The sequence below is a fragment of the Lingula anatina genome, chromosome 2 (assembly GCF_051362555.1).
Source record: "Lingula anatina isolate TDL-2025a chromosome 2, LinAna3.0, whole genome shotgun sequence".
NCBI classification, from domain to species: domain Eukaryota; kingdom Metazoa; phylum Brachiopoda; class Lingulata; order Lingulida; family Lingulidae; genus Lingula; species Lingula anatina.
This window is the reverse complement of record NC_141768.1, coordinates 34,522,253-34,543,389: the sequence shown is the minus strand read 5'-3', so window position 1 is coordinate 34,543,389 and position 21,137 is coordinate 34,522,253. Positions and strand designations below refer to the sequence as shown.

General features: G+C 32.8%; 1 protein-coding gene across 5 annotated transcripts; it reads right to left on the bottom strand.

Moving 5' to 3' along the window:
• Nucleotides 1-69: 69 nt before the first annotated feature.
• Nucleotides 70-20,228, bottom strand: LOC106157747 (transmembrane channel-like protein 7). 5 transcript variants are annotated; one of them, XM_087003541.1, is made up of 18 exons: nucleotides 16,966-17,162; nucleotides 15,268-15,390; nucleotides 13,612-13,975; nucleotides 7,874-7,943; nucleotides 7,403-7,484; nucleotides 6,884-7,140; nucleotides 6,456-6,616; nucleotides 5,830-5,977; nucleotides 5,362-5,523; nucleotides 4,776-4,948; nucleotides 4,369-4,486; nucleotides 3,835-3,932; nucleotides 2,821-2,928; nucleotides 2,473-2,548; nucleotides 2,188-2,318; nucleotides 1,484-1,639; nucleotides 1,032-1,110; nucleotides 70-885 (listed from the first exon to the last, which is right to left on the bottom strand). In XM_087003541.1, exons 2-18 carry the CDS (start codon nucleotides 15,314-15,316, stop codon nucleotides 706-708), a joined length of 2,412 nt encoding a protein of 803 aa, XP_086859667.1. In that variant the 5' UTR covers nucleotides 15,317-15,390; nucleotides 16,966-17,162; the 3' UTR covers nucleotides 70-705. The 5 variants fall into 5 exon arrangements, with proteins under 5 accessions (XP_086859667.1, XP_013388945.2, XP_013388941.2 ...); XM_013533491.3 differs by lacking the exons at nucleotides 15,268-15,390; nucleotides 16,966-17,162 and adding an exon at nucleotides 19,998-20,228; XM_013533487.3 differs by lacking the exon at nucleotides 15,268-15,390.
• Nucleotides 20,229-21,137: the final 909 nt, after the last annotated feature.

Here is a 21,137-nt window from a genome sequence, read left to right as displayed (position 1 = left end):
ATAAAAGTCATTATGCACACATGGTATTCTACTATTTCCCCTTTCAGGACGGAATAACAATATTCAAGATTTCCATATAAAATACACTTAGATATTTAATTTGCCTTGCATAAATTCCTAGTAAACCACTTTAAATAATTCCAAAACCTTAAATAAATAATTGAACATATTCTATTATAATATACTTTCCAAAGCTAACATTAACATCAGGGGACCTGCCCTTACAGAAATACAATACTTCTTGTAAAGATTTTCTTAATAGAAAATAAGTAAAAAGTAGAAATAAACATTAATCAGAAAGATGTTAATATTTTAATGGAATGTTTAAAAAATCACACCTGGTGTATTGGTTTATGCACTCTTCGTAAGCAGACAAAATACACATGTATGTACAGTGCTTTTCTTTTCAGTTTGTGTGACAAGTATGAGCAGACAAATGGCAAACTATCACAGTGTTGCTTTGAAGCTAAAAGTAAAAATGTTCAGATTCATCACATCAACTACACCATGATCCTTACACTGATTATGCACAGCTTTGCTCTATCCATTTTCAAAATTTATTAAACACCCCTGCACATAACCACAAAAATTAAAATATTATAACTAAAATAAATAAAAGCATAATCCAGCACAGAAAGCTCCAACACGTGCATTGTCCACAGACAATAAGGTACAAAAAAAATCATCTATCGATAAAGTAATAACCTAAAAATCTGAATCTAGTGGCACTCCTGGAGGTGACTGTACTTTCCTTAAGCGGACTTCGGTAGCGCTTACTACTGACTTATTAGTCTCTTTTGTCACAGTCACTTTTTGCTCAGCTGCTTTTCCATCCTCATCACCATCTTTGATTTGTTGCAGCAGGAACTGCTTGTCTCTACCCTCCTGTGAAAAAAGGGAATAAGGAATTTTAAGAGTAATCTAGTCATAAACAACCTGTTGTGATATAAATTAGAAATTAAAACAACAGAGCAGTTTCCAATTCAAAATATAACTTAAAGAAAAAGCAAACTTTGGTACTATACACTCACCAAAGCAAGTTGTTCTTTCATCAGTTTTACCATCTCTTTTCTGGCTGAGGCCAAAGCATGGTAGTAGTAAATCACAATCCTAAAATGGCAAACAAAAGGTGCTATTTATGCATACACATTATGTTAAAATTTTTGTAGCTTAAGCATTTGTGCTTTTAAAAGAGAACACTCCAAAGTATCATTTACTGACAGAGTAGAGATAATGTTTAACTTAATACTACAACACAGCACTGCAACAGGTACTTGAAGTAGTACATGTACATAAATGTGGAAAATAAATTAAATTAGCATGCCTATGCTTAGTGTTAAGACATCTTGAAAATTGCCTGTTGTATATAAAAACTAGCTTAAAACTTTAAGACTTGAGTATACAACGCTGCTTTGCCAGGTAATAGAACATTTGATTCTTAACATTTTACTTATTGATGCTGAGGGCTGATTTGCACACTCACAATAAAATGATAAAGGCAGGGATTGTAAATCCAGCTGAAGAGATGAATTTTAGGCCTTCTTGCAACCACGTTGGCCATGTGGAAATAGCCAGAGGGATCACATCGATCATGTAGCTGTAGATGCGGAAAGGTCCACATCCTTTGGAGGGAGTTAGCCTGCAATAAATACCACAGTTTTAAAAAATGAGAATTGGGAATGAAAAAAAAGTCAACTTGTTTTAAAGATTACAGAAAAATTACTTTTGAGGTTTTTTACAACATGTATCACAGACAGATTTTATTCTTACTACATTGTTGGGAATCAAACATGCAATATAGTGACATATTTCAGAACTACTTTTGAATACAAATATGCGGAAGTTTACTATGGAATTGTGATTATTTTTTGCTCCCTTTTCTAGTCCTAATTGTATCTTTAAATACACATCCCATTTAAAAATAGTTGTTAAATCTACCTAAATATGTTTTTTTAAAACAATTTTTTAGATAAAAAGATGAGCAGATCAATAAATTGAAATGAAAAAAGATGACAACGCATCCCTAAAATACTGTGGACATATTTACTATCATGGAGACTACATATTCATTTTCAACATATAAATATTAAAAGTTTGGCAACAACCTTTTTCACACTTGAATCATATTTTAAAGTTATGTAATTTTATACTTGAAAAGAATGTTGAGAACTGAACAAGAGATCTTACTTAGTAATACACCAGCCCACAGGTAAACAGATGAGTCCAAATGCAATCATCAGGATGACCATAAAGAATGAATTGGACTTGGAAGCTCTGTATGGACGGTCAGGCGGTTCCATGTTAACCAACAGGGACGCCTGAAATGTTCACAATATTATTCACTTAATGCAGTCTGGCATTTACCACTTAACACTGGTACAAAATGATTACAATTACAATATGTTATTGAAGAATGATCAGTGTAGTTGCCAATTATAGGAAAAGTTTTTAATTTAGACATTTAGAACATACCTTTTTGAGGTAGAAGTAAATAAAATACTTAATCACGTAGAGGGCTGGAATAAGGGGACTGAAGAACCCTCCCAACCTGAAATAGAATGTCAAAAACTTCTTACTTCATGATTTGACAACCTAGAGAAATGTCTTCAGGGTGAGAAAGAGATGAAACCAGACACAGCACATAATAATTTTCTGCAACTTTTTTCAACTGAAAATATGGTTTTATAAAGCAAAAATAATACCATCAATGTGAAAATGAATGCAGCATTTAATCTTTAACATTTTCCAGAGCAATGCTATGAATGCTAAACTATGGTTTATAATTTTTGTGAAAAAATATTCTAGAAAAAGTTCACTCACCAGCACAAAGTCTGGGAATACACCAAGTCAAGCACATTTTGTGTGATGACAAATTTTTGAAAGCCTATCCTTTCTGACAATCCACAGGAACACTTGCTCACAATCAATCTGAAAAATTTTAAAAATGTATCTTATTCCATTTATAATCTTACATATATATTTAAATAATGAAATACTTTTATGGCAAATGTGATGATAATTTTGATGAACCTTCTCAACTTTTTGACCAAAACTGCTTGGCGTGTTTTGTCATATATGGTACCATCATTTTTTAGTGATCCAAAAATCAGTACTAGCCAATCAGTACAAAGTTTATTCCGTCTTCATTCAAATGATTTTAAAGCAGTAATAACTCTTCCTTTGAGATTCAAAAATCCGCATGAAATACATTGTAAACAACGCATGGAAATATATTCTATTGTATTTTACCACTAAAACGGCCGTTATTGTAGGAAAACTAAAATCTGTGCTTGTCAATAGGGCTTTCGATCCCTTTTTTCCGGTCGACAAGTGCATTCGTTGCTAATGACGTAATGGTGTCATGCGGATTCTCGCGTTCATTCGAGACCAAAATAACATGGCGGGAAACCCTCAGACGTAAGTTGCGAGTTTTTGTACAGTACGTCGGATAACGAAAAGCCCAGAATGGCACACATTGTGGATATAAATGCATTTTTAACAAAAAGACGAATATATCTCATGAATCTTATATAGTGTTGTTGTTGTCTGCTTTTCCCGCGGTTTTAAGTAGGTCACCAGTGACTTTGCAATGTCAGAGAGAGCTCCGTCGGTTAAAATCTCTTAAGAGATTTTAACAAAAAACCGTACGTTTAGGAAAAAAACCCTGGATTAACTTTGAATGCAGGAATGGGGTCGTTGGCCATTGGTAAGACGGGAAAATTGCCGTTTTTTCCAGGAAAATCAAATTTTTGGCCAAAACGAAGAGTTATTATGACTTTATTCCAGTAGTTCTACTATTCCTTACAGATATACATATGTAAATCCATAACTTACTTTCTTGGGAATTCTATGAGAAGAGTTGTGAAAGTTACTACGATCATATCCATAATAACCAACTTGTATATCTGCTGGCCAACATAGGTCTCCCAACACTGGAAAGTTAAAAAAGAATAATTAAGTAAATGAATAAATATAAAAAAAGTGCTTAAAGAGTAGATGTCAAGATAATAAGCTGTGTATTTTTTGTCAATTTTTACTTTCGAAATTGCTGTAAAGTATGTTTTTTGTCGAGAATGAAGCCATTATATACAGATAATTGTCTGGTTTTATTTCAAATTGAACAAAAACAAGATATGAAGAAAATAGCAGTTTGAAGGATATCCAAAATACTACATTAATTATTATTATTATTATTATTATTATTATTATTATTATTGTGATGATTATAATGATGTTAGTTTAAAAGATGCATAATTCAAAAAGGCTGCAGAACTACATACCAGTATAATATTAATCAACAAAGACAATGATAGAGATTGGTGAGCGACCAACATTATACCAAGCATCGTTCCTAGACTAAAGACCCACCTCTATAGAGGGGCACGGTGAAATGCCCACATTGCAAGTGTCTTTGGTGGCACATGTCACTTCTATGTAGATGGTCGCTATAAGTACTGCCAGAGAGGCAAGTTTCAGGAACACAACTCTGGAAGAGAAGCAAAAAAGACTGAATCAGATGTTCAATACTAATATACATGTATATATATATAAATGAAAACAGTAAAATTTTAACTGTAAAAAAAAAAAATTATAAATCTTTTAAAGGAATGCCAAAGAAACCAAAAGTTAACAACTCTGGGGAGACAATCAAGGAACAACTAAAACATTCACTCTTTTGCTATATCCTTTGGCTCCCGAAATATTAATTTTAAAAAATTCATGTTTAATGATTTTCACAGGGCAATAAAATAAAATAATAACGGTTCTATTCATACCTAACCAGTGTAATTTGTACTTCAAACATCGGTGAATAGTCTTCTCCACTCACCACTTTCTCAAACATGAATGGAACAATGACATTCAATAATGTAATGGTTGTGGAGGGAGTAAACTGGATTAGAAGCTGGATAAATGTCCCGTAGGTGTTGTAGTCCAAGCCTTGAGTAAGCTTGAAAAAAATGTGATATTACACAGTTGATAAAGCACTGGGTTTAATATGTGTTATTAACTGAAAATAAAATGTAGTCATATATTGTGCTAAACAATCACTGCTAGCTTTCTTTTAATATAAAACAGTATGTCAATAAATTAAGAAAAAAAAAGGTGCTGCAACAGAATGGAACTGGAAACAGTACACTTGAATATTTTGGATTTACTAATTATAAATTAAGAGCATATCTCAATTTTACAGAGGAAAGATGTAATATCAAGTTTTAAATGTAATCAGTTACAAAATAATACAACTACCAACTGGAAAAGGACAACTATTTTTTTGACCAAATTCATGAAACATTGAAAATAATTATTTATTTTGCATTTTAAAAAATATAATAAATTTAAACCGATTGCTTTTGCCCTTACCTCTGTGACTTTGACCTGCACGTAGTAAATGAGATATCCAGAACCCCCCAGCACTGCCAGTACAAAAAGATTGATAAAGACGCGAAGTAAACCTAACCCAAATCTTTTACAGCCAGACCGATTTTGCCTTCGATGTGCATCACGTTCCTCTCGTAAATCAGCCTAAAATAAAGATAGCAAAAATTATGGCCCTTTAAGACATGCAGTAAGTTTGGTAAACACTTGAATACTTGAAAGAGATACTGTATATCAAAAATCCATAAATTATGCTCTACTTAACGTTATATTAACCTCTCCTGTGAATCATCACATAGGCTTCAAACTAGCAAAAGTTTTCAATCAAATACTCTTATACATTTTGTATTTTTCTTTTCTTTTTTTTTTTTTTTTTTTTTTTGTTACACCAATTATAATGTGTATATATATACACTATAAATTGCAATTATAATTGTCAGTTGAGTTCCTTACAGTGATTTCAAAATGTAAACTCTTGTGACGTAATTCTGCTGCATTATCATCCATGAGTGTGAAATCCCAACCTCCAAAGACTTTGTTACAATGCTGGAAATATTTATCTTCACTGTTAACCATGCTCTCTCTTAAACCTTTTCCAGTGCTGTAATGGGAGAGAACCAATATCATGAGATTATAAATGTTTTGTGGACCATTTGAAATCATGGGGAAAAGATAAAAGGCAGGAAGCTTTTAGGTGCAAAAAATTACATCGTTTGATCATGACATGGCAATATCAAAACAGACTACGAGCAAGTTTGATATGTAAGTTATATTGTAGAACTGGTCATAATTGGCATGACAATAATAATAATGATAATAATAATAATAATAATAATAATTGTTTTGGCAATGACTCAATCTTTTCAATGGGCAAAATTATCAAACTTTCAGATGCATAATTTTATGATCACAAAACTAATATCTTTTTATAAGCATTTGTGGTGCTTTTGCTGCATGGAATAGAACTAAAGAGTAGCCTTCTTATAAATTTTGTTGCTTCCAATTAACAAAAAAGTTCAAATTTCAAGAAATTATGATTTTAAAAATACAGTATCTGTAAAATTCACAATTTTACTTACTGATGCATTAGCATGAGGAGACTGAGTCCAAGGTAGGCTCCGACCACACACAGGTAAGCCAGGGGCATGTTGTATGAGTATGATACTGCATCAAAACTCCCTATATACAGTGAAGTTGTAGTGTAATTCCCCATAAACAGTACAGTCTTCTCCATCCAGCCCTTTGAAGAAAATACAATTGATTAAATCAATTAATCAACCAGTCAGTCAATAAACTAAACCCAATTTGATGACATTGAAATTTTGCCTGTAGAATTTTTATTACTATAGATTTTCAAATAATTCCTTTATTTATTTAAAGGTTTGCTTGTTCAAATAAGTGTCTATGGCAACACTTTATCAATGAATATGGGCTAATGGCCTATAAAATTAATGTGATTAAAATTGTGGAAAAAAAAGCAACTTTGTGAAGTAAATGTACAACTTACTGTTCCTTGCAGGAAGTCAAGAATGAGATATCTCCAATCTGTGGTAATATTCACAGTATATTGTTCTGAGCAGTTATTAGCGAGCGCTATAGCTGTGTCTAGGTTGGAACTATTCCCAGTGAAATATGCACTTTGGGTGTTGAAAATAACCTGTGGCAAAGTGACAAAGGTGAAAACTATCACAGCCAGGTAAATATTGAGGAAAAATAGCCACTTCAGGAACGTGAAAAAGGACAAAATACCAGATCCAAAATGCCCTGGAAAACAGAAAAAATAAAGAATTAATTTAGGTTTAATAAAAAAAAAGATGGAACATATTCTGTGCAGTTTAAAAATAATGTTGATTGAATGATTAAAAATTCTTTAAATAACTGACTGATTGGAGCATTTTAACTCTTTTAAGATTTTATTCACAGCTGGTCTACATAAGAATATTTTTCTTGCTTTGTAAAAATCACAATTTCACACAAATGTCAGGATGAATGTTTAGACCATTTTAATTTTTCATCACACTATTACCTTCTATCTTCTTGAAAGAACTGCCCCATACTTCAAAATAACCAAAAAACTCCCTTGCAGAAACCTTGAATTTGTTGTATGCCTGAAATGTTCAAGTTAGAAAGATGTAATGCTATTTTTTGTTTTCATTTCTGTCAATTAAGCATGTGGATGAAAGTTCAGAACAGATTTTTTGTACAAATAATATCATTCATAATATTGTATACTTTAATTACTGGATATACATGTAGGTGGCTAAATGGCAAATACCTACTAAAAATGTTTGATAACAAAATATCGAATAAAATATAATATGTGGGCAAAAATGCAATTTGAAAGCAAAATAAATTTTAATCATTTGGACAGATTTATTTATTTTTTATTTATTTATTTATTTATTTATTTTATTTTATTTTTTTGTAAGTATAACAAGACTGATTTCATTCTATTTAGACTATATATAAATGAATTCGTTGTTGATCATGGCCTTACCAACTTCCTTCGGTACTTCCAACCAGCCCAGCCTGTGACAGTGGACACCTTGTTGGCCATTAGTCTGTCCCTGAAGATAAACCATTATAAATTGAATTACTTAATACCATTTATAACTGAATTACTTAATAAAATGCATCACTGTCACAAATACTTCTCTGTCTATGGACAAACAAATACCCCAAATTTCTAAGTCAAACACATTTCAAATCAGAAACACAGCTGCATTGAGAAACCATCTAAGGGCACATTCCCATAGATTTTAGATCCATTTATTCCCGTGTGGAGTCTCACTAGATTATTGTCAGATAATCCGGCTTAAATGTCCGTCCTGCCTACTACAAGCTGTAAGGGGGTAATTAACTTTCATGCCCGCTTGGCTGACAGCTATTTAGCGTGAACCCCCAGGTAGTTAGGTCGATCTAGTTAGATCGATCTAATCTCTGGGAATGGGATCCAAGTGACACGTTCCTCTACAGCTACTTTTCTAAGCACCCTTATCCCACCATAACTGCAGTTCTCTCATTTATGGATGTCCACACGAAAAAAAAAAAAAAAAAACTAAATAAATAAGCATTATTACTATTATTATTATTATTAACCACCCAATGCAGTTGTTTAAGTTACAATAAACTTAAAAAGAATAAGTTATTTGTTCTCCAATATTTCGGCCTCTCACATGGCACCTTTTTCAGCAAACGTGCTTGCAGGTGTTTATGTTATTAAATGAAATAAATTCTTATTTTTTACTTCATGGCCTGCAGAGATGATAATAAACACTAAATTTTTTAAGATAATTTTTTTACACTTTTTTAAATACAAAATGGTACATCTGTTATTTGGGGCAGGGTTTCATAACTCAGAGGGTTTTGTTTAATCTAGATGAGAAGTTATATAATATTCAACATTAAAAAGTGAGAGTGGTCATTTTCTGACAGTAATAGGCATATTCTATTTAAGTCATTTCTTTAAATTGCTATATCATCTTTTTTTTACTAAATGAAAGGAAAATAACTAAATCTATAATACATAAGCTGTCTAATTAATTTAGCATTTCTGTTTTGTATGTGTACAAGAAATATTGCACCTAATTCAGTTCTAATGTACTAACAACACAAGCCCTGGGTATTGCACAGTTGAATAAATAATCACAAACCAGGGGAAAACTATTTCAAACTTATATCATCAATATCACTTAGTTATTGATTTCCTTCTGCACGCTTCGCCCAGGTGCATGGTGACAGTCCAAACTTTCTGACCTAGCTTTGGTTGAAGTTTCCATACTTTTTTAATTTCTCAGATTTGCCATTAAAAATGACCATTTTCATTTTTTTAAACTAAGTGCATTCATTTTCAAATGCCCTATACTGTTTCATGTCTAAATACTTTTGAAAAAAATGCTTTTGATTATCTTAGTTTCATTACAAATAACTTACAAATACCAATGAAAATATTGGATAGTTTGATAAGAAATTAAGCCACCTTTTCCTGGTCTGAATATTTTGCCTTCGTTCATTACGTCCACGTTTTGGTTTAAACAGTGACGATGCTTGAGGATCTGGTATTTCTTTCTTCTTACGCTTTCGCTCATAATGCCATGTGCTTCGTTTAGAAACCGATCCATTAATGCTGCACTCCTCCAACACCAAGTCATCCTTATGTCCTTGTGGTGCTGGGAAGACTTTATTCTTTGACTTTGTTTCCATCGTTGCAGAAAAATCAGCTACATGCTGGTACATACACTGCCCAGTTCTCTGTCCGTTCCAAAGTGCATTGTGCTAACGAAGAGCAATCTTACTTAGCGACAAATTATATGGATTCTTCCTCGATTATACAACCCATAGAATCAATATTGGTGCAGCTTATTTGTGGAATTGTATTGGTTTTCTGTATCATTCCAAAACACCAACTAAACAAAGGTTGTTTATATATATATATATATATATATATATATATATATACTCCTGAGCAATAGTCAAATCAATTAATATGGTTTTGCATTGTAAATAAAAATGCTAGTGGTCCACAGAATACTGAAAAAATGCTGATCACACGTGAATGTGTTACTTGCTGATCCAAATCTAGTATACTTGATGTCAATGGTTGATTTCAATCCATCTACCCCACACTGTTACTTTTCCAGTGCCTGTGAATGTATTGTGTAGCTGTTTGTAGTTATAAAGATCCTCTCTCATCTTCCATGTAAAAGTATGCAGGCATCTTTCTTCCAGTATGTACTCATATGTTTTTTCTACACCTGTATCTCTCGCAGACATGTCAAACATGAATAAATGTTTCAGCTGCCAACAAATCAGTTAAAGTCTTATCATTCTGCTTAATTCTTTTATCTGTAGATATGTCTGACACACTTTACGTCGCTAGAGACTGCAACATGCATAATTGTCCTTTACTTTATCACAGTTCAAACACAGTTGCCAATAAAATTCAAAACTTCTTTCTGATAAAAGAAATTGATTGGTGTTTTTGTATGCTCTTTCGAAAGTCTATTACTACATATCACCTTTCCATTAGTGGTACCAGCAATCAATTCACTGACTTATCTTTCGAACTGTCAACAACTACCATAACCGCATCTTAATTGTTATAGTTAGTCAAGTATGTCCTGCTTTCTTCAACTGACTTGTCTTTCCATTTGATGGCAACTACAATATCTGCATCTTGTTTAAATTATAGCCAAGTGAAGTTCCATTTCATCCTAGAGCTTGATAAGGACACTTTTTTTCCACCCACATCTTTAATCTATTTTGTTGACTGCATGCTTGTCTACCTGAATGTTAATACTGAACCCATCTTATACACAGGTAGTTACTTTATTGACATCCAGCCGTGATAATAGCCCCGTTATGTGGGCTGGTCCTCTGTATCCATACAACCTTAGTGGGTGAAAATGGTTTCAGGTTCCTAGTAACTGGACAGGGAATTGGCCCTAACTGTGTGCCATTGATCATTATTAACACATGAAGTATGACATCAAATGTCAAAGCTAGAATAGTGCGAATGAAATTTCCATAGCACAAGCTACAAAACAAATATTACTTCCAATTCTTTTCAAGTTGACTTTTGAAGTGAGGTTTGCTAAATTCACATCTCTTTATTTAATTAAGGGTTACTTTATCAATTAGATAGAAAATAACAGGGGATGTAACACATTGATCCTCCTAGGTGAAGATTTAAATTGTATCTTCAGTGACAATGTCTAACATTGCCTCAAGTTAATAGCAATCCACAAAAATAGACTTTTCAAATAGACTTTTCAGACTTAACAGGATTTTTCATTCTTTTTGAAAACAATGATCAAGAGTTGAAAAAAATAGCAACTTTGAATATCAAATTAATCTTGACTGAAATAAACCTACTGTACTTTATCTATTATCATTTTTTTATTGTAAAATATTATTGACGGCATACGGGTAAAAATAAAGCTGCTTATAAAAAAGGAAAGATCAGGAAACACTGTATGGAACAAATATAGACAGAATATACAATGAAATATGTGTTAGAAAAAAAATAGGCCAAGGACAGGTGAACAAACTCTAAAATTTTTTCTGGACTAAAACAACAAGTAAAATTTTGTGAAAAAATTATGTACAGGAATGTATACTCCAGACTTGAAAAAGACCACCAGAAATCGGGTTAAATTTTATTTTGCATTTTTAATTTACTTACTTTTTCTGTTGCAAACAATACTTTTTGGAAATAAGTTAATTGTGCATACTGGTTGTTTACTAAAAATAATTTTACCATATATATATATATATATATATATATATATATAAGTTGTCGAGTTTTGGGTTAGTAAAATTTCAGCAGACTGCCAGTTCCTCTATAGACCTATAGTACAGGTGTTACAACACAGGTCAAAATGCAGGGAAGAATAAAAGGCTTTCTAACAATGCAGTGTAATGCAACCACAGAGTCAACATAAGATTTTTTTATCTTGACATTTTTTGGAGAACAATAAAAACATTGAGTTTCCGGTTACGCCAACCCTAAATGATGTCAACAGCCAGGATTCATAATGCTTTTTTTAAACACCTTTCTTTATAAAAAATGTTTTTCCTCCCCAAGCTATGTTTAGACCCAATGTTTGTTTGCAGGGGGTTTTAAAGCGATTTTTTTTACAGGTATAGGGTTGTATTGTGTACACGTCTATATAATCTAATATCCTTTGCCCCACTTACGGCTCATACTAAAGGCCAGGTATAACGTCTACCATTTCAGCCTTCTCTGCATGTCTTTATGTGACTACAATATACAGCTTAACAAAGCACCTAGCAACGGGTACACAATATTTTGCCAAGTGTTCAAGTACTTATAAGTTTGTGTATTGACCGCATTAAGACTTCACATTGGTATTGAACTTAGTTTTCAAGTATATTGTGCTATATGTTCTATCTAGTGGCTTTGTAGCTAATAGTAAAGCTGTTGTATTTCGCAAGGAACGCGAACGTGAACTTGAAATGCATATTAAAATTGCAGGTGTATTACAAGACTGCTGGAAAGTCTTACTTCAGTTTCTTAATCTCACCATATTTATGCTGAATTATTATGACAAATCAAAGCATATAAAAATTTTAAAATCACAAAAATTCATTTCAGAAGAAAAGGCAAACAGGCATTACTCAAATATGTGGATATGATATTTTAAAAAATAGATGGGGATCGGGGAGCAACAGGGATGGGTTTTGTAGATATATGAATTCATTTCTTGAACTTTTTACACAGAGGTCCTTGCATAACACAGCTATATACCCACACATTTGTGCTCCTTGAAATATCCTCAATTAAACAGTTTATCAAAGATTTGTTAACCACACCAAGAAGGCTGTAACAGTTATGTACTTACATTTTCTTTTTTATCAAACTTTTTTGCTGTTGTTTAAGTGGTGCACTTTTAGATTGCATGAATATTGAATCTTGTAGATGTATTGATTGTTTCTTGTAAAATGAGTGAAGTAAGGTGTAAAAATATGCCAGAGTTTTAATGGAAAACATTTTTCAATGGGCTGATAGAAATTCAAGTTGTCTATACATCAAAATAAACCACCTTGTACTGGTAGTTAACTTGCATATACAAATTATAATATGTAAACTTCCAAGAAAATTTTCAAATGAAGTAGCATGTTGTTATAATTGATCTAATTGATTCCCTTACTGAAATGAGGATAATGTTAACAATCATAACTTTTTTAAAATTATTTCATGCATCTATATGCTCTATTATTTATTACGCATTTTTTTCTGACATTGTCTTTTTCATGTAGCTTATGCTAACAATTCAAAGTCTTATTGTACTACTATTACAGCAATTACTCCAGGTTTAAAAAATGACTTTTATTGGGTGTGAAGGGTAAGTTGGTATTGAGGCATAAATTGTTCGAAAAATATGTCTTAATAGAGTACTTTTACCAGAGTCTACGTACATGTAAATTAGTGGTTGAATGGGTAACTAATGGGAAATTGTAAAAATGTTGGCCTTTTTACTACAAAATTTTGCCTTCTGTACAAAAAAATCTAGATCAGATTATTTCAGAGAAGAACTTTTCCCAGAAAAAAGGCCTATCCCCACTCCCCTATTCCTGCCTATAGGCTTGTGTCTATTTTTTTTCTGTCTCTAATCCCATGAAACTGTCTGTTAAAACACATCATGATTACTGCATAAATGAATACACATACTACGAAATACTACATAAATAAAGAAAAACATGAAGTCCTACCTTATAACTTTCTTCATGGCAATTGATGTAGGCATATCTCTAATATGCTTCTTCTGATGGTATTGTTCTTTCTCATCCATGGCTGCATCCCCACCATGATAGTCCCCCAATTCAATATCCACCAGATGATTCTTGCTGCTAAATTTGTCCACATTCCTTCCCAGGTGGCGGGGGTCAATCTTGTTCTTTTTCATAGGGTATGGGTGTGATTTGGCTTGGTCTCTTCGTAACATTTTTCTTGTCATAGAGGTACCCAGATCAGAGATAAAAGCCTTACGACTGGGAAGCTGTGCTAAAATGGCATATGTTCCAATCCGCAACTTTTTGGTATTTGCTTCTGTTAGGTAGAGGTCATCTTTTTCCTCTGAAAAAAAGAAAATTGATTTATCACAATGACTATCATTATGTCTGAGTATTTTTTAAATTAGATATTAAAACATCTAAGCATTTACCATATCAGGATCCTAAACCTGTAAATAATAGGATAATTTCTACACATTTCTACTCTGCTGACACAAAGTGAGATGATAGGTATACTGTTATTGCCAGCTATAGATCTTTTTTGTTATCTATAGTGTAGAACTTTTGATGACAAATATTAGCGTAATCTCATTTAAAACAGCTCATAGTAACACAGTACCAAATTCATTTTGAGTACTGGAATTATGAACCTTGCACAAAATGGTATTTTTACAGAAACTTTTACTATTTTTCACTTCTTTTATGCCATGATACTATGAATGAGTGCCTTAAGATATGATTGTATTCTAGGTGATTGATGGTCTTATAAAGTCTTTATTCACACTGATAAGGAGAAACTGACATTTTATAATATGTTATTGCTGTTTGTCATGCAATTGTCATTATGTCCTAACTGAGACTTATCTTTCTTTCTTCAAGATAAATAGTTAATTGATAATATCTATGTGCAATTAACAGTTAGACTGTATAATAGTGAATACAATAAAAAAACAGCTATAAACATTAAGAATGATTACAGAAAGGAGTTTTTAGATAACATTGATAATGGATCTGTATTAGAATTATATCAAAAAAGTGTCAGTTATTAGGCTTATAAATTTTCTTAAAATTTGTCAGCGTTCCTGGAGTTTTAGTCATTAAAAGTTCTACAGTTCTAATTTTTGGTAGCTTATGGGCTCTACATGTACATAAGGTATAGAAATGTTTGGCCTGCCTCAGAAAACTGTAGAAATCAAAATTAACCATTTATTTATTTTCAGCATATCAAAACTAAATTATGTATTTTCATTGCTGTGCAACAATACCTACATGTATTCACATTTTAATATATCAGTTATTAAAAATGTTCTCAATTTTTTTTTTAATTATTCTTCTTTTTTTGTGAAATGTCACTGGTCTCGTGAAGATAAATTACAATTAAAGAAATATCTATTTATTGAAATTATTGACTTAAATGGCGTAGTAAAACACATTCATAGAAATAAAATATTTTATCGATCAAGACATGCCTGTGATCAATAAAATATGAAAACTAACGTAATTTTGTTTGCGTTACCCCATCTTTTACATCTTTGTCATGACAAAATGGACACAGCTAAGACCTTGAAGTTACGCGCATTATACGGAAACTTATATTTCCGGAAATAATTTAGCCTCCCACCCTGGATATCAGACCTTGAATATCAGCAAATTCTCCGGTATTTCTTCCCCATCTAAAAGGCATCTTCACTTCGTCTCTCCATTGCAACCCAGAACTGCCCGAGCCAAATGGTCAGTGGTAACCCTCGCGTTGACATTCTCAAAAAGGTTGAAGAAAGCGAATTAATTACTTGTATAAATTTATGTTTAAAAGCACTTTTTCAACACAAGTTATCCTAAGCCACTCTAGCTTTGAGGAGAAATGTCCGGTACTGGCTGAAAACGTCTCCACGTCACTCTTTTGTTCAATGATGCATACAAACGCACTTTAGTTAAATCAACAAACTTTCGGCCGTTGCATTTTTCAATGAAGTAACCAGTCTACTGATCGATTGCTGCTTCCACTGCATTAAAAGTGTGTGCACAGAATAGTTAATAACCCCTAAACGTGGAATTATTTTTGCCGTTTGTTTTTATTCGTTGACTGTTTTTATTACTTTAAAGAGAGTGTACATTTTTCCGTTTTTAAAATCTAGTATCGTTGCTCTGAAGTGCCAAAAAAAGTCAGAGAGAACTATTAGTGGGACTTCGAGGCTTAGTCCGAAAAATCGAGCTCTAGCCCTTATATTATTTTTAATGCAATTTTGCTCAGGCATTTTTGATAATTTTTAATGTATCTTTTTTTTTTTTTTTTTTTTTTTTTTTTTTTTTTTTTTTTTTTCATACAAAAGTGCTTGAGTGCACAGATTCGGAGGCTCCCCTTGGGGTAATGATCTCAGTTCACGGGAAATAAATTCATCGGTTCACAAACCACAGTAAATAATCTTTATTCATAATCATATATCATTGATAATGCGAGTCGAAAATCCTGAAAATCACGAATCACCGGATCTAAATTAATGACTTCGTCTCACACAGAGCGAAAAATAAAAAGTCGCATTCACGAGTCACGGGAATAGGGTGCTTCACAGAGCACGTTAAATTATGTGAACGTTTTACATCTCGGAAAATAAAAAAGTGGCTTTCACGCGTAACGCAAATACCCAATGGGGCCCTCATTTCGGACTATTCCTGACTGATTAAAGCTATCATTCATGTGTCATTCTTTTCCCCTTAAGTTCGTTTCATATGTATATCTGCACAACTAGCCATCATATTGAAGAGTAATGAAGCATAAAGTGGTGTTTGAATTTGACCACTGGTCAAGAATTGGTCTCATTTCCAGCCAGTGGGGTGTTTACCAGGTTGCCATAACCCATTCAACAATAAGCGTATTGTAATGTCCACGCACATAAATTCTTACACGATTGTTGTAACTTATAACGGGTCGTTTGTTATATATAAAATTTGTAAAGATGCAGTTACATCATTCGATGATTCACAATTATTCATGTGTCTCTGATAACTGCTTTCCCTATAAACATATACCGGTATAGCATAAAACTAAATGGGACCGAAATGAACTGACTTGCCCTATGCTTCATATCAAAACTGTATCCTTAAATAGGCCACTACGTGCTGTCCATCAACAAGAGAGAAGGGACCCTTTAGAAGATATATCATAACTTATCATAGTAATAATTATACAAATTATCCTAAAACATATTTTTCGTATAGCAAAAAAATAGGCCGTGACGTTCCTTTCAGAATCTTTTAAGCCACATCTCTAACAGGGTTTTTGTTCGTTTACTAGTGAAATATCCATATACTAAGCCTACGTAGTGAAGTACCTACCCCCTCGGAATCTTTGCAAATCTTTGGTAGACATATTTCACTCTTGCCTCTGGTCAAGTTGCAGAGAAGAAAAGAGCACTATTCCACTTGAGTTTCACCAGCACTATAGTGGCAGCCATAGTCATTTGTTATACGAGTATACGTATAAAGGTGTGGAAATTGTTTGCTTTTCAGCTTTTACTCTAGTATGTATGTACGTAAGGAAGGTTGACAATGGTTTTTGAACTTAGAGTTCTTTTGTCGTTGCGTATTTACTTTGAGGTCAATATTATTGCTGTCGTCTAGCTGATTTTATTTAAAGAATATAATGCAGCCTTTTGCTGACCGATGCGGTGATATGCATTTTTTTACAACTGTATTCCAAAACTTTAGTTTTGAAGGAGAGTAAACAAATAACATTTCTTTTGCGAAGTTGCTAAGTACTTCTTGATACGAAAAGATATTCTCGTGTATTCATTCTATTTTTGCTCTTTGAAATATTTTCCACTCTTAAACCTTGTGAAACTCTCTCTCTCTCTCTCTCTCTCTCTCTCTCTCTCTCTCTCTGTTAATTTAAATCTGATCTCATTTACAGTAAAGACGCTCCACCTATTATTGAAACGAATGCTTAGTGTGCCATCACCACCTATCCAAATTTATGCAACGTTTAAAGCAAAAAATCACCAGTTAACACAGTGAATACAATTGCATGTCGTATATCGTGTTTTTAAGTCTTTTTGAAATTTTCTGTTTTCCTATCCTTTTACCCTTTTGGTTACTTTAGTATTGCACACTTAATTCCATTTTGCGATATGTGTGATTCCAATGACACATGTAATTGAAAATAATGGGTATTTCCTTACAACTGCCTTAGGGCTCATTCCCAGTGAAACTATCGTTCTACGTAGATCGACCCAACTCCGGTGGAACTCTCACTGAATGCAATCAGATTAACAGATTAACAAGTCTTCTCTTGTTTCCAACTGTCTCATATAATCACCAGCTTTTCTCTATTCTACTCAACCCCACGAGGAGACGTTAATCTGATGATCTGATTGCATTCAGCAGGAGTCCCTGCAGAGTTGGATTGATCCATGTTAAATGCGCCCTATCATGTTATGTTTTAATGTTAAATGCCTCCTCTTGTTTTCAACGTGTTCGTATAATCTGCAGCTTTTCTGTATTCTAATCAACGTCAAGAAGAGAAAGACGTTTGTCTTTGAGAGGGACAAGTAATTTAAAAACCATGAACAATTTAAGGGAAAAGTGCCAACAGTGGCGTTTGAGAAGCATTTTCCATGAAATCAATATAAAAGAAATATTAGAATTTAGTGTTACCTTTAAATTACTTACATTGTCATTGTCATGCATGAAAACATGATGGCAAGAAAAAAATGATCGAGTAGTCAAGGTCTCTTGCCACCCGTCCAACGAACGTGTCAAACCAATTAAACAGACCCCGTTTTTATCATAATTTCCTTTATTTCTCTTTTTTCTTTGCAGAGGTTTCAAATCAATCAATTTTCTAGTTGATAAGGTATCGAGTAGCTAATTAAGAAAGGTATTACGACCAAAAAGTTCGTGTAATATTCAGCAATGTATGTTATTGATTTAATACTCAAGGGCGTTTTAGCAATGTGTGCATCGTAGGCTAATGCCCGTTGTCAAATTTTCCATCCTTTCGGCAATTTACGGTAGTAATTAACAGTAAATTGTCAAAATTTGGGTGTTTTTCTGAATTTGTCAGTATTAGATAGATGAAATATCAACTACATATCAGCCTATCTTAAAATAATGGAAGTTTACAAATAAACCCGTAATTTTAGCCTAATTGCTGATTTACCCTGTGGTAGCGTGTCTGAGTTTTAAAGTAGGTCACACTTGTCCATATATGTGTTTGATTGGCAGCTCCACTGTGCAGCTGTATATTTCCCGTACTAGATTGCTGCTAAGCCTTTCACATTCTGTGAGTAACGGCCCCCTTTCACTTGCCAAACAATACTTTTCATTTTGAATTTATCAGTGAACTTAATTCTGACGATCTATTAAAGCTTTAAAAAGCAGACATATAGATGAGACGTATATGGGCAAAGGCACTCCCCCTAGGTGTCACGTGGTATTCAATGTAATAAATTGAGTTACTGCTCTTATTTGCGTATTTTTAAAGTTTAATAACATAAGTTTACCAACAAAAGTTAATCGGGTATTGTATGTTTAAAAGTATCCTATTGCAGTATAATCATTTTATACTTGATATTTTCCTATGCCTTTCAAATAGTCTGACCAGTATGAAATCTTTCTCAAAGGAAAATGTCAAGCTGACCCTAGGAGTGGAAAATAACTTTTGTTGGCCTTTTTTGCCTTTAAAATCTTTTTCTTATATATAATATCTTTCTTTCTGTTGCCCTTCCCCTCTCGTCTTTTCTGGATATAATCATTTTATACTTGATATTTTCCTATGCCTTTCAAATAGTCTGACCAGTATGAAATCTTTCTCAATGGAAAATGTCAAGCTGACCCTAGGAGTGGAAAATAACTTTTGTTGCCCTTTTTTTGCCTTTAAAATCTTTTTCTTATATATAATATCTTTCTTTCTGTTGCCCTTCCCCTCTCGTCTTTTCTGGATCTGCTGTCAAATTATGGCATGTACACGTATAGACTTTCCACTATACACACGTACTATTACGTATTATGTATGTATTAATCTGTAGATCTGCCTGTAGCCTACGTATTGTACCATGCGCAGAGTTATATTATCTCCATACATGAAAAAATTCATTATTTACAATGTATAGCTGGTTTTACTTTTATCATCTCTCCAGATTTTACCTAAATTGATGTTTGTGAAGCTGGAAAATTCGAAATAATATAATAGGCCTACTCTTAATGAGACTGTAAAAACTTAATAAACTGATAAAACTAATTAATATAACCGATGACTGGGGGCTTATTATAGCTTATTAAAGCCAAATAAACTCATCAGCAAATATTTGGTACATTATGGGTACATTATTCGTCAAATGTGATAAAAAGTGAACCTATTTTACACTTACCTCCACATTTTCGACCGTTCTTCTAGATCTGTGACGGTTGGTTGTTTAATGCTGACGTAACGGTCCCTCCAAATAAAGGAGAAAACGGCGATGGAGTAAATCTGGAGATTAACTGTTTGTTAATATTTGATAGCTACAGAATCCACTTGTTGTTTTTGAAGTGTTACCTCGGAGAAAATATTTTATGATATTATTGTATAGGTTTTTTTTTTCTGAAACTGCAATGCAAATAAATGCGAAGGCTAGGCCTATACATATATCGCATATTTACCTCTCTCGACCCCCGTAGCTAACTAAATATCCAAAAGGTGAATAATTGTCTTGAGTAAATAATAGAAATGACGAATTGAAAAGAAATTACTCGGCTGTACAAAATGTTTCAAAGCTACCTGAATAAAAGGAACCGAGCTTATAAAAAGCGATTATTCACAAAAACCTGCTTCTTTACATGCTCGCTCTTTGAAAGAACTTTCTGCAGTAGCCTATGTTATCAGCATGAATGGACAAGGCTTTGTTTCAGAACCTTTATTTCGTTCGCTATTCATAATTCGTTATTTGTACAGTACTATATCCAGTTTTTCCATTTTTATAATAATTTACATATTATGAATTTCATTTTAAATGTATATATTTTATAATTTTGAAGATGTGCCCAAATCATATTTCATGTGTCGGTCAGACCTGTAAAACGATAAAACCCCTCAAATGAATGTGTTTCATGTCAACATTTGAATACGCGGCCTCATATGAATGAAATCAATTACCATCAGAACCAAGGAATATAAGCTCAGCAGATGATTAAAAAAACATAAAAACCTATCTTTTTAAAAAAATTATGATTGTCCATTTTATATTTTATAGTACATTATAATTGAACTTATTTCTGTTGACTTTTAATATAAAACATTATAGCCTAATTAGACATTTTTCTCTTTTAGGTTTAAGTTAAAACTTTTAATGCAAGACACGTTTTCTCTTTACTTTTAATTCCATTAACTTTTAATCTAAATGAAACCTTTTAACATTGTATTTTATTTGTATTTGCATTGTACATTGTAGGCCTACTTTGTAAACTCTACCGAACATAGGGCCTATTTTTATGGATTTTAGACGCTAAATAAATATATTAAAAATAAAATT